The sequence below is a fragment of the Muntiacus reevesi genome, chromosome 14, assembly GCF_963930625.1.
Source record: "Muntiacus reevesi chromosome 14, mMunRee1.1, whole genome shotgun sequence".
Taxonomy (NCBI): Eukaryota; Metazoa; Chordata; class Mammalia; order Artiodactyla; family Cervidae; genus Muntiacus; species Muntiacus reevesi.
The window spans coordinates 65,965,181-65,979,118 of record NC_089262.1 but is presented as its reverse complement, the minus strand read 5'-3'; the positions used below and the strand labels follow the sequence as shown (position 1 = coordinate 65,979,118).

At 50.0% G+C, this 13,938-nt stretch overlaps 1 protein-coding gene across 1 annotated transcript in view; it reads left to right on the top strand.

The window, feature by feature from the left end:
• Positions 1-13,938, top strand: part of DOCK2 (dedicator of cytokinesis 2) — a 459,258-nt gene that overhangs the window by 429,721 nt on the left and 15,599 nt on the right. Inside the window, exons 42-46 of the mRNA XM_065905443.1 lie at positions 2,974-3,055; positions 4,454-4,538; positions 5,263-5,349; positions 10,557-10,733; positions 12,338-12,421. Of these exons, the coding sequence (XP_065761515.1) occupies positions 2,974-3,055; positions 4,454-4,538; positions 5,263-5,349; positions 10,557-10,733; positions 12,338-12,421 (515 nt within the window). The remainder of the gene's footprint in view (positions 1-2,973; positions 3,056-4,453; positions 4,539-5,262; positions 5,350-10,556; positions 10,734-12,337; positions 12,422-13,938) is intronic.

The following is a 13,938-nucleotide window of genomic DNA, read 5'->3' as shown; positions in this document are numbered from 1 at the left end:
AGAAAATAGCAACCCACTCCAGGATTCTTGCCTGGAGAATCCCATGGACAGAGGAGCCTGGTGGGCTACAATCCATAGGGTCACAAAAGAATCAGACATGACTGAGTGACTAAAAACTCTTATCAGGTGGGTGTTAATTGTCCCTATTTCATAGAGAAGTACATGAGGCAGAGAGGTAAGGTGGTTTGCCTAAGAGTACAAAACTAGTTAATGATGGAGTTGAGATTTGAACTCCAAGGTCTGCCTCAAGTCTGCATTCTATAATGCCATCGTTTTCATGTAAGATTAATGAACAGTGTTCTCTGTTAACTATTGTAAAGTGATGGCATGCCAGGCATTTTCATTCATTGGTTAATTTTATCCTCATAATAATCCCATGAGTTGGGTATTCTTACTCTCTGCATTTTAAAAATAAGAAAAATGAGGCTCAAAAATGTAAACAGCTTGCACAAGGTCTCAGAAATTGATGGAACTAAGAGTTAACCCACGTCGGATGTTTGCAAACTCTGAGCCCTTAACGCTGTGTTCTGTTGCCTTCCTGTGTTGCATGACAAGCAGTTTGGAAAGGTAACAGATCCAGTGTCTTCTCACGTAGGTACCCGAGTAGGGGAAGACACTTGAAAGCAAAGGTCTCGTAAGTGAGTGTCTCCTGTTCCCCACTCACCCCTCTGCCGTTTAACACGTGGGGGGAGGGTGCAGCCATGCAGCCTACTGGATGTGATTGGAGGGTGTTGTCACTGGCTTCTTCAGGACAGGTTTGGGTTCTCCTCTAGGACCAAATAGCAGACGTGGCTTAGAACCTCCTTCAGTACAGGGTTTGGCAGACTTACCATGAAGGGCCAGATGGGACACATTTTGGTCTCTGTCACAGCTGCTCACCTCTGTTGTGCTTGGGGTGCCCCATGCGTAGTCCATAAATGGATGAGTGTAGCTGTGTCCCAGTAAAACTTTATTTATGAACACTGAAATTTTAATTTAATATTGTTACCACATGTCACATAAGACTCTTTTTTTCAAATATTGAAACTATGAAAGCTCTTCTTAGCTGGGAGCCATACAATAACAGGCAGTGAGCCGGATTTGACCAGAGGGCTATAGGTTGCCAACTCCTGCCCTAGACTTAATCCAGAAAGAATTCCCTCCCAGAGAAGGCTGTCTGCTGTAGAGTTTGAGATAGAAATTAGTCTTCCTGAGTATCATGTGACTTCTTCCAATAAGGCTTACTCGTTTGTACTAAGCGTTGCTAGTTCTTGGCCTCTGCTCTCTCACCGTCTCTGCCTCTGTCTCTCTCTTGATCTCTCTCTACCTCTGTCTTTCTCTCTGTCTCTTTCTGAGGGACTCTCACTGAATGTGAAAGTCCTCTTCAGCAGTAAAACTGTTACATCCCCGACATGTTAGTGTAGAGTGAGTTTACTGAGTGAGGGAGAATTGGATCTAACTTGGAATTACGTTTTGGCCATTTCTTTTGTGTGAAGGAGTCCCAGCGCCTGCATCAGGAAGCTCCCAGTCTGGCGGGGAGAGCACTCTAGGGAGGAGACAGCGAGCTGGAGAGACAAGAGTTCTGTGTTCAGATGCGATGCCGTGGAGGGCCAGGAAGGAAGGGTACACCTGACTGAGGGTGGACTGCGCTTCATGGTGGCATGGAGAAATAGTCTAAGCGAAGGGAACGGGATCATCTGTTGCATACTCAGAAATAATGGTGGGAAATGGGTTGGAATCCTATTGGAATATTTGAATAGCTCATATTCAAAAGTAGCATATTTGAATGCCAACAAGAGGAGTTTGCAATTTCTTAATTGGCAGAAATGTCAGGCTCAAGGGAAGAATTTTCAAGTTAAGGTGGACATCAGGTAGAATAGAGGGAGGAGAACCTGGGCACCTGGAAACGAGAGGAAGGTAAGGAAGCCATGGAAGCTGGGAAGTGAAGTAAGGTTCGGGGTGGGACCGGTGATGACTGACCTTGTTTATTTGGTTTGCCACGTTATTGACTGACAGTGAACAAAGGTCTAGAGCAGGCGTGGCAGAAGTCTGGCACACATGGTAACTCTTCTGTAGCCTGTGTCCATGGCAGGCATCACTAATCAATCATGGAGCTCTTTCCCACTGAGGTTGGACACGGCCTTATATTCCTGTCCCAGGCAGTTGCTCTCAGAGTGCTAGATGGCATGTATTCACCTGCCCTAAAGCAGGGCTTCTCAAACTGCAGCATGCGTGTGCATCACCTGAGGATCCTACAAAACACAGACTGGGACTCGTTAGATCTTAGGTGGGCCCTGGGAGTCACCAGCTCTAACAAGCCATCAGGTGATGGCGATGCTGCTGCTCAGCGGGGAGCCCCAACTATAGACAACGAGTCCTGAGCTTAGGGTTACAGACCCAAATACAGACTGTAGCTCTGTGCTCACAAGCTGTGTGACCTTCACCATGTTGTTCAGCTTCTTTGACCCTGATGTCCTTTTCTCTGGAAAGTATAATTTACGTTAACAGCACTGGTTAAAGCACCAGAGAGATGAAAGGAGACTAAGGGGAGACATTCTCTGCAATCAGTGAAGAGCTATAAATGCATTAGACGTTACTCTTGTTCATGATAATAGTATAGCAAAGATTCAGTTCAGTTCAATCACTCAGTCGTGTCCGACTCTTTGTGACCCCATGGACTGTAGCCTACGAGGCTCCTCCATCCATGGGATTTTCCAGGCAATAGTACTGAATTGGGGTACCATTAAGGACTATTAATACTAACCAACTGTTAGCAGTGGCTGAGCCCTCGGACGGGGTTGCAGCTCTGATAAGGACCATGGTGACTGCTCAGTGGTCACTAGGACCTAGCATCTTGAAGTTTGTCACTCGTTAAAAACTTGGCCCCAGAGGACTGTCCTGGGGGCGGGGGGTCTCAGCTGGGACCTGCTGTGCTTGGAACTGCCCCCCACCCCTGACCAACACGTTGTGAGCTCTTAACTACAGGAACTGCAGACATCCAGTGTTTCACTGTCCAGCCCGTCTTGGATGAACACCCGAGGTTCAAGAATAAGCCGGTTCCTGACCAGATTATAAAGTAAGCCCCTCAGTTCAGGGGAGGGAACGTGGGGAGGAACATTCCGTGGGGCTGCCAAGCAAGCAGAGCTGGTGGGAGGACAGGCCTTGGTACCCTTCTATCTTAGACTGTTTTCCATTTCCTTCCTGGAAGAAGCATCACCCCCATGAGCCCTCTGGGCCCTGCCCCTGGAAGGCTGACACCAGGGGTGGCCAGGAGGAAGAGGGCGGGCTCACCCTGCGGCCGGGGAGTCCTCAGGAAGCAGCGATGGGCTTCACTGAGTGGGACGTGGAGAGCCTGTCACTCAGGTTGGTCCCGGAGCGGCTCCAGGAATCCACAGCCGGAGAGTGTGGGCGACAGGGTCATGATGCTTGGGCTGAGCGCTTTCTCCAGAGGGACATCTTTTAGGCGTTTTGAAGGTTGGGCGTTGACGGTGGATGTGTCTGGATCACGATTTAGAAAGGGTGCATCACGGGAGTTCCCCCGGTGGCTAGGGCTCGGTGCTTTCACTGCCGAGGGCCAAAGGTCAATCCCTGGTCAAGAAACTAAGACCCCACAGACCAGAAAATTTAAAATATAAAATAAAATAAAGGAGGCATTGGAGGTAGCGGCATGAAGACAAGAGTGATCTGTTTCTTACCAGAAGCCAAGGTCAGGAATGAGGCGGCGAAGCAGAAGGTCTGTGGGATCTCTGGGCGGCAGGGGGGTGGTGCCCACTCCAAGGGTGCCTCCCAGGGTGAGTGGAGGGTGCCCACTCCAAGCTGTCTGGCTCACCACCCTTAAGCCCAGGCGCCCGGTTTCACGCCTTGAGTGCCTTTGGAAAGGCTTCTTCTCTGGGAGGGCCTGTCCGAGCAGGAGCTCAGTTGTGAGAGGAATGGCTTGCTCTCTGGGGGAGAAGTGGTCTCACGCTAGGGAGGTAGGGGAACAGATATAGCTCAGCCTGCATCTCAGCCTTCCGTCCCCATCTCAGTAAGGCCCCCTCGGGCAAGGGATGACAAGCACACAGCCAGCACCATGCCCTGCTGGCTCTGATGCTAGAACAGTCCTAGAGATTCAGGAAGACTGATGGGGGGTAGCCGGAACACCTCAAGGAATCCTTAGAAGATACCTCTGGGCCATTAGTCTAGAACCTTGTATGTGTCCAGATCCTTCATCTAGATTATAAGAAACAATGGCCCAGGCACTAATATGTGTATTAATGATAGAACTTCAACTTTTGGGGTACCCTGAGGGCTGCTATGTTCTTATGAGGGCATATGACTGACGAGCTTCTAAATCATCTTAGAAAGAAAGCCTTGTTTTAAACGCTACAGCGAGGGCTCTACCAGACCTAGAGTTTACTGCGGAGGGCCTCCCTGGACAGTGCAGGCTCAGGTCAGGTTTTGCTCTCAGGGGCCTCAGCCTCTTCCTCTCTTGCAGCTTTTACAAATCCAACTATGTGCAAAAGTTCCACTACTCCCGGCCAGTGCGCAGGGGGGCCGTCGATCCCGAGAATGAGTTTGCCGTAAGTGTCTCCTCTCCCCTTCAGCAGCCTCGGTCATTCCCCTGGGCCTCTGTGTCAGCCAGAGCGTGCTCCTGCCAGAAGCATAATGGGAGGGCCTCTGGCCCAGACCCACAGGAAGGAGCCTGGCTTCTGTTGCGACAATGAGACCCGCTCTCCAGGCTCTTCTCTTGGGTTTGTCTTCTCATTTCCCGAGCCTCTCCACTCTCCATATAACCCAGGCCTGGCAAGAGCCGCTGTCAGCCTCGGGGATTCAGAGTCCCCAGTGTCCCTGTGTGTCCCAGGACCTGTCTGCTATTCCCAGGGGCCAAGGCTGGCACAAGGAAGGGGCCAGCTCCAAGTCTCTCTCCGCTCTTTCCCCTCAACTGCGATTCTTCATATTTGGGGGGCGGGGGGGCGGTGTCTCTGCCTCTTTAAGAATATGATGATTGATTGCTATACACACACACCCAAAAAATGCAGGTGAATGCATTCAATTGTGCCTAAAAATTATGCCTGTTCAGAGACCCAGGTTAAAACATACTGGACCTAAATCTAGGGAAAATGTAAACTTCACATTGGGAAAGGATTCTTCAGGGTAAAACGGGAGTGTGTTTCTGGATCTTGTAATTTTTTATTCTGATTCCGGGTGGATAGGAGGCCTGGGGGCCTGGCTGGGTCCCAGCTCCGCTGGTCAGGTTTCATTAGTGTGTTGCTTCCCTGCCCCTGCCTCCCCCCAATGGGACAGTCGATGTGGATTGAGAGGACCTCCTTCGTGACTGCATACAAGCTTCCCGGCATCCTGCGCTGGTTTGAGGTGGTTCACATGTCCCAGGTGAGTGTCCTGGGACCGGGAGAGGGAAATGCCTTTGTGAAAAGTGAAAAGTGAAAAAGTGTTAGTTGCTCAGTTATGTCCAACTCTTTGCGACTTTATGGACTGTAGCCCGCCAGGCTCCTCTGTCCATGGGATTCTCCAGGCAAGAATACCAGAGTGGGTAGCCATTCCCTTCTCTTCTCTAGGGGATCTTCCTGACCCAGGAATTGAACCCAGGTCTCCTGCTTTGCAGGCAGATTCTTTACTGTCTGAGCCGCCAGGCAGGACTCCAGGAATTCCAGTGCAGGAAGGGACCTGAAGCAGCATCGAGTTTACCTGCTTTTAGATTAATTTTTAGCATTCGATAGCTTTTTTCCCCGGAAAATGAAAGGTATCATAGAATCCAGTAACAAACCTGATGAGCGGGGAGCTTCTGTGGCTGGTACAGGTGAAGCAGAGGGCCTGGAACTCCATGGACACATTCAGCTCCTCGTATCCTCCTCCACAGCAGTTCTTTGGGACCCCTTTGCAGAATCCCGCTATGAACTCGTTTCAGAGTTGGATGCACTAAAGCTCGGGGAAATCATGCAGAGGCGAAGCTCTGACTACAATGCAAATGTATGAACTCCATGTATTTTGCTCCACATATAACATGTATTTTGCTTCTTAACTCACTTCAGGGTCTCTATGTTCTCAGATAGCTAAGAATCTTGCAGCTCCCAGCATGCAAATGGAAGACTAGGGAAACTTGAGAAGCAGGGACGTATTCAGGATATCTTATTCACTTATTCATTCAGCAAATGTTTGAGTTCCTAACACATGTCAGGTACCTGAAGATTTTACAGTGAAGCTTACATTCTAGTGGTGAAGACACTAAAAAAGCCTGAGTAAATATACGCTATGTCAGCTGGAGAAAACTAGTCTGGAGAAAAATAAAAGAGAAAGGTAATAAATGGGGGTTATTTTAAGCAGCATGGAGAGAGAAAGTCTTCTGGCTAAATGCCTTTTGAGCAAAAGCCTGGAGGAAGTGAGGGAGTGATCTATGCAAATATACAAGAGAAGCAGAGGGAATATCCCTTCTGGCAGAGGGAACAGCAACTGCAAAGGCCCTGGGGCAGAACAAGCTTGCATCTGAATCAGAACAAGTGAGGGAGGAGTAGCAGTAGTCTGCTAGCAGGTCCTCTAGGACCTTGTAGGCACCATGAGGTCGCAGGCTTTTCCACTGGGTGAGCTGGAGCTGCAAGCACAGGAGGGACATGGTCTGACTGACATTTCCAGCTGCGGTTTGATCAGCATTTAAACCGTCCCCCTTCAGCCCTTAAGGCCCACACCCCCAGAAGCCAGGTGACCCTCCAATCTCCTTTACACAGGCGTGGCCTAGACCTTAGGAAAATATAATAACAGATGATAACCTCAACAGACATTACTGAGCATGTGCTAAACTGTTCATAGGTGTGACCTCATTTAAACCCCTCAACAAGGCTGCAAGGTAGATATTATTATTCTTCTGTTTTACAGATGAGGAAACCCAGGTACTGAGTGAGTTAGTGGATTGTTCAAGCTTAGTAAAAGAGGTGAGGTTTGAGACTTCCCTGGTCATCCAATGGCTAAGACTCCATGCTCCCAGTGCGGGGGCCTGGGTTTGATCCCTGGTCAGGGAACTAGATCCCACATGCCTGCCGCAACTAAGAGTTCACATGCCACAACTGGGACTGAAGATCCAAAGTGCTGAAACTAACAGCCAGCACAGCCAGAAATAAATAAACTGACAATTTTTTTTTTTAAATAAAAGAGGTGGCGTTTGACTTTAACTTCTCATATCAGGCATCTGGATAGAGTCACTCTCCCCTTCCTCAGTGTGTCCCCAGCCTACCCCAGAGCTAGTGCCCTAGAGAGGAAGAAACGACGCATGACCTTTATTCAAGGGACACACTGGTGTATGATAAGCTTAGACCAGTGTTCCAGGAGCTGTGTCAAGGGCTTTATAGCATTATTCTATTTAATCCCACAAAACCCTGTGAAGTACGCTGTTATGATTAACCCCATTTTTGAGGTGAGGAATTGAAAACTTTCCACTAAGCTGTGGTCTCCACCCACTGGCCCTGGCCATGCCCTCTCCTCTGGTGGGCTCAGAGAGGTGCCTCTGTTCGTCACTGTCCCCGCGGGGCTGTCGGCAAACAGGGGATCCCTGCCTGCGCTCCCCGCGTGCCCCGGCCCCTCTGCCAGGGCGTCTCACCTCCCGATGGACAACATAGCTTGCCTGTGTGCTTATTTTTAATATCTATAATTTTACATATAGTAACATTAGAATATAAGCTCCACTAGGCTGTGAGCTCCAGGAAGACAGGTTTCTGTCCATTTTGTTCCTGGCCATATCTCTGAGTGCAAAGAATAGTCCCAGACACAAAATTGGTGCTCAAGAATAGTTATTAAGTAAATTCATCAACCCATCACTCAATTAATATGCAGAAGCCTATAATATCTGAAGTGGTTCCTTTACTTTATGAACTCATGATTCTGAAATCAGGAAGGAAATAGTCAACCTTGACTGATACCCCCTGATAGAAGTAGTTGGGAAAGCCTCCAAAAAGTTGACCAGAGGAAATTTATCTCTATTAACCTCCCTCAGTTGAGTTACTGAGAATTAAGGATGTTTCAGACACAAAAATTTCATGCCTGCTGAGTAAATTCCTCTCCAGGTATTTGTTTTTGTGTTATAGAGTTTGTATCTTGTTCTTGGTGGTTTCTTTCATTAACTGTCATGACCATAGTACAGTTTGTACAGAGAGGTGTTTTCTGATGGGATTCAAGTGTAAGTCTTGCTTATTGAGAGTTCTTTCCTTGTTCTTGGTCCTGAGAATATTTAATCTTTACAAGAAGTTCTGAGCTGGGGGTCAGGGGGCCAAATTCAACCTAGTTATTAAGAGGCTATATGATGTTGGACAAACACAGTGTATCTCTGGCCTTAGTTTTCATCATCTGTAAAATAGACGTGAAAAAACTATGGAATTTCATGGGAATTCTCTGGCTGTCCACCCTTCACTGCCAAGGGCCCAGGCTCAATTCCTGGTCATGGAACTAAAATCCCACAAGACATAGTGTGGCCAAAAAAAAAAAAAAAAACGATAAAACTATGGAGTTTCCGAGTTGAAAGACACTCTGAACGTCATTTAATCCAAGAGCTACAAATCTGAATACCTTCAGAGACTAAGAAGATACTGTAAATATGTGAAATGGTCACATTAAGACAACAGGCAGTGGGAGAAGCTGCAGCAAACTCTTTCAGGCTGAATTAATTTCCAAAAACTTTAGAACCCATGTGCTGGCTAAATGACAGACCCAGTCCCAGTTTGACCTATAGATCTCCAATGTGCAAGCACATCCCTAGTTTCTGTCCATTGGAGTTATTTTGCTTATGAAAAAGCTAAAGCCCGCAGATGGAACTTGAACTGCCCCGGTGATCAGTGTTAAGTTGTAATAATAATGCTTCTCTCACGCAGCTCAGAGGATTCCTAAGACAGACACTGGGCCATGGGTTGCAGCTTGTAGAACATGGGCTGCTGCCCCCACCAGGCTGTGTGTGTGTGTGCATGCACATGTGTGTGTGTGCGTGTGTGCAGAGTGACCGTGACACATAGGGACAGCCTACTCGCAGGACCTTTGAAGAGAGAGCCATCTTCAGAAATGCCCAGAGACCAGGAAAGTGGGTGAGGAGGCTAGGATTTCCCAGGGATTTAGGGAAATAGTTTAGAAAAATGACCGAGAACGTGGCTGCGAATGCCGGGTTTGCCCCCTCGTACAGTCAACAGTGACGGTGACTAGCCGATGCACCTGGTAAAGAGCGCTGCTGTGAGTCAAGTGTCCTGTTATCTCAGCTACTGTTCGCTGTGCACTCATAGGCAGGCCCTCTGACACCACCAGACAGCAACACTTAGGGCCCCCGCCTCCAGGAAGGTTTCTCAGGCTTCCTGACCATTCCCTCCAGCTCCGACCCGCCTGCCAGTGAGTCTTCCCTTCTTAGGACGGAAGCTGTGCCTTGTCCTAATGTCTACAAGAGGTAATAATAACAGCCATCAGCTACTTTCTGAAGTAGATTTTCTTCTCATTTTACAAAAAAGTCAACTGAGGCTCGGGAAGTTTAGGAAACTTGCCCAAGGTCACACAGATAGAAAAACTGGCTGAGATTTGCACTCATTCTTAATTTGCTTAGTTTAGTTCAGGGGTCAGGAAGCTATGGCCTATGAGCCAGATCCCACCTGCATTTATTTTGGTAAGTAGTTTCATGGAACAACCACGCTCACTGATTCTCACACTAGTTTCTTCCTACAGTGATGGTGTTGAGTTGTTGCCACAGACAGCATCTGGCTCTGTCACAGAGAAAGTCTGAAGACTTCTCATTTACTGTTTCGTCTAGATCCTATGCTCATGGGAACCACGGTTTTGCCAGTTAGCACCTAATGCCATTCTGTTTGCTGCGATGTGTTCAGTCCTTCGGTGGTGTCTGACTTGGAGACCCTGTGGACTGTAGCCCGCCAAGTTCCTCTGTCGGTGGGATTTCCCAGGCCAAGAATACTGGAGTGGGTTGCCCTTTCCTCCTCCAGAGGATCTTCCTGACCCCAGGACTGAACCCTTGTCTCTTGTGTCTCCTGAAGTGGCAGGCAGATTCTTTACCATTGCACCACCTGGGAAGCTCAGCATTCTATTTCTCTTGCTTTTTAAGAGGTATTGAAAGGGTGTTTAGTTTTATCTCCCAACTAAATGAAGCTTACGTTGGAGCAGTGACCCTGCATATAACAGGTCTCAGGACCTGCTGTGGGCCAGGCCGGTGACTGTATCATCAGCGGCTCTCATCTCCAGCTCAGGGCTCACACGGTAGGTGCACATCCAGTACCAGATGGTTGGATGGGAGTGTCGCTCACCAGGTAATAAGAAGAAAAAGCCTTCTTGGAGCACATCCAACCACTGAAACCCCAAAGAGTGCCTGCCACTGCCTACTTCATTTCCCCAGGGAAATCTTTTTCTCACTAGGCAGAAATTCAGCTTGTCACTTCCCCAGACAGCAGACAGCCCCCCGGGCTCAATAATTACCATGGGAGCCTGCTACAGCCCCTTGGGGAACGTTGCTTCATTTGAATTCCAACCCCAAAGGAAATCAATCCCAATAATTATACCTGTTTTTAAAGCAGCCTGCTCAGGCCCTTTCTTCTTGGTGATCTTGTTTTCAACAGACCACAATTAGCCCTCTGGAGAATGCCATCGAAACCATGTCCACTGCCAATGAGAAGATCCTGATGATGATAAACCAGTATCAGAGTGACGAGACCCTCCCCATTAACCCGCTCTCCATGCTCCTGAATGGGATCGTGGACCCTGCTGTCATGGGAGGGTTCGCCAAGTACGAGAAGGTGAGGGGTCCCCTCTCTTGGAAGGGACAGAGCCATGGCAGGAGGGTCCCGGGCAGACAGCTGCGGCCACTCACCTCACTGCAGCTGTCTGTCCCTCCGAAGGACACTGCAGGTGGTTCGGACCTCATGCACCTCCCAGAGTTCCTGCAGCCTGACCCTCAGCTCCTTCCCTCCCTCGATGCCATGCTCTGTGTGGTGCAGGAAGGAGCAGCGCTCATAGAGGTCCCTTATCCCGCTGGGCACATCCAGGTGCCTCTGCCAAAGAAAGACTCTGGGATGACCATAATCCAGACCATGAAAGCCTGGATCCACCAATCAAAGTCCACGCCACTTGTGAAAAGCCATCTCCTCTACAGATGATGGAAATGACCTCTACAAAGGGGAAGAAGTGAAACCCAGAGTCTGTGAAAATCCAGAAGGGATGGGAGATCAACTCCAAAGAGGGAGTTACTATCTAGATATTCTGGTCATAAGGTCCCTCTAGAAATCCCCACACGTTTCGGCCACAGATTTCATTTTTGAGCCTCATGGTGTCCATGGCAAAAAGGGAAAGGTCATCGGTTATAGAAGTCACATTTTCCACTGAAGGAAAATAATTACTCAGTAAGTGGGAATGGGGTAGGGGTGGGGGCACAGGTTTTCCCAGCACTGAGATAGAATAGAAAGTTTTCTTTGATTTTCACCTAAGCCATACATTAATGGGACGTTGAGGGGAAAATGGTCAACTCATTCTCAAAAATCTCATGATGAATTTCCTTTTTTTTTTCTTGAGTTATTGCTTTTTATTTATTTATTTATTTTTCATTTATTTTTATTAGTTGGAGGCTAATTATTTTACAATATTGAAGTGGTTTTTGCCATACATTGACGTGAATCAGCCATGGATCTACATGTGTTCCCCATCCCAATCCCCCCTCCTGCCTCCCACCGGATTAACTTTTCTATGTCATCCATTGATGTAAGACTAAGAATACGACACTCTAGTGTAATTCAGGGACAGTAATTCCAGTCAGTCCTTCCAGTTACCCTGGGATACCCCACACAGCCATCACTGGTAACCCTCTGTACATCCTTGAGGGGTGATAAGACGTGTCTGTATACTTGTGCACGCACTGAGCACGTGAGCCCAGAAACCGCTGGGCTGCCGAGGTCCCACACCACAGGGAGGTGAGCTGGAAAGACCGTCGTGTGGAATTCCTTACTGAGGTTCTTCCTGGGGGACCATGGGTTGAACTGCAGCAGAAGCCCCTGCGGGATTTCCTAACACATGGTTGCCCCCAGCCCATCCCAACACCAGAGGTTCTGATTCAGTCAGCCGGGGTGGGGTTTGTTCAGTGGTGATGCTACTGGTCCGGGAGACCATCCCCACCCCCCATTTAACAACTGTTTCCCTGGGGTTTGTTTGTGACCCATTCCCAGTGGATATTGATCTGAGCCCTGGGAATAGGCGACACGAATCCCTGAGTTCCCTGACTGTTGCCCATCTACAAAGCAATGGCCTCACTCCTGCCCCTTTCAAATGGAATCCTCTCCCAGCCAGAGAGATGGGGGGTGGGGTTCACCAAAGGCACAGGAAACCCCCAATGTCCTGTCTGTCCCCCCAGGCCTTCTTCACTGAAGAGTACACCCGGGAGCACCCAGAGGACCAGGACAAGCTGACGCGCCTCAAGGACCTGATCGCCTGGCAGGTACAGCATGGGCTGGGGGGCCCGGCCCTGCACCCTCCTCTGCCCTGCCGGCCGGCTTGCCCTCCGCCGGCCCCTGAGCGGCACATCCTGGGAGCGGATTCGGGGCGTTGCCTCCTTGGGGTGCGGCCTGGCCTGTGCAGGCGTGCTGCGCTGTGTGCGTTGCTGGGACTGCTCTGTTGGGAGCTGAATTCAGGAGGTGGCCTCTCCCAGCGGGGCCGAAATGAAATCCAGGCTCCCGCACACCTCCCACCACCACCCCCTGCAGCCAGCACCCGCCAATCAGATCCGGGAGACTCTGGCCCCCACTCCCATCTCCCCTCCTCCTAAGGCTGACCCAGTTTATCACAGTTTATGCTCAGATGGATACCAGCTTTCAAACATAATCGAGGCCTTGGTTTGGTTGGTTTGGGGTCAAAGGCCTGCCCACCACACAAGCTGCTGAGCCCCTGGCGGTCCGGCCCAGGGCCTCGGACAGACTGTTTTTCCTGCCTGCTCTCCCCTGCTCCCTGCGTGTCTTTCGTCTCTCTGTCCCCTCCTTGCACCCTTCCCTCCGCGTCTCCTCTGTGTCTCACTCTGCACTGCCCTCTATTTCTCTCCTGACGGGTTCTCTGCTCCCCCTCCCCTCTCTGACTCGGGCCCTCTCTGCTGTCCCCTCACACCTCACTCCTGGCTTTGCTTCCCTTCTGCTTCTCTCTCCACTGCCCTCCCTCCTTCTCCGCTCTTTCTCGGCTCCCTCTCCTGGGTTTTCTCTCCCTCCATCTCGTTCCCACTCCCTGGAGAAGAAAAGATCCACAGACCCCTCCCCAGGGGTGATCAGAGGACCAGGCTCCCAGTCTGGGCCTGCAGCACCCCCTCCCAATACGTCCCTGCTTTCCAGGCCCACCCAGTCCCCAGGACCCAGGGTGGGCTCCAGAGGGCGCGCTGGGGGGCTTTGATCAGGGCCAGGCCTCCCTTCTCGCCAGTCACAGCGCAAAGAAAGGTGAGCTGTGGGGGGGAGTTTTTGTGACTCCAGGGAAATCAGGAATGCGAAGCATTGGGTGCAGCCTCTTTTCTTAAAATAAGAATTCCTATTTCAGGTCCTTCTCTGCTTCTGCCAATTTATGCAAAGTGAGGCCTTAAAAATGAACCGCCAGCGGCTGTGCAGTGCACTCTCCTGAGTGCATTCTCTGTGTCTGCAACTTTCTCTCCCTCCTTACCTTGCACCTCTTGTCATCCCGAAGGGCCCCAGCTTTTGAGGCCACCATGTCCTTTAATGCTCAAGTAATGATGCCCACCCTCCCCCTGCCCAGCTTGGGAAGTAGGGAGTCTCAACCTTGGTTGGTTTCCTGCTTCCGTCCTTTCTGGGGCACCCCAAGGAGGGCGAAAATGCCACACAAATGTGTCTGGTTGTCGGGCCTCATTCTTCGTCCATGTCACTGCCCTGGCCTCGCTGCTGGGTGTGCCTTATCCCCGGGGAGGCGACTCTCTGGGCCGCATCCGCTGCACCCGAGGTATGGACTGGACTGTGGCCCCACAGT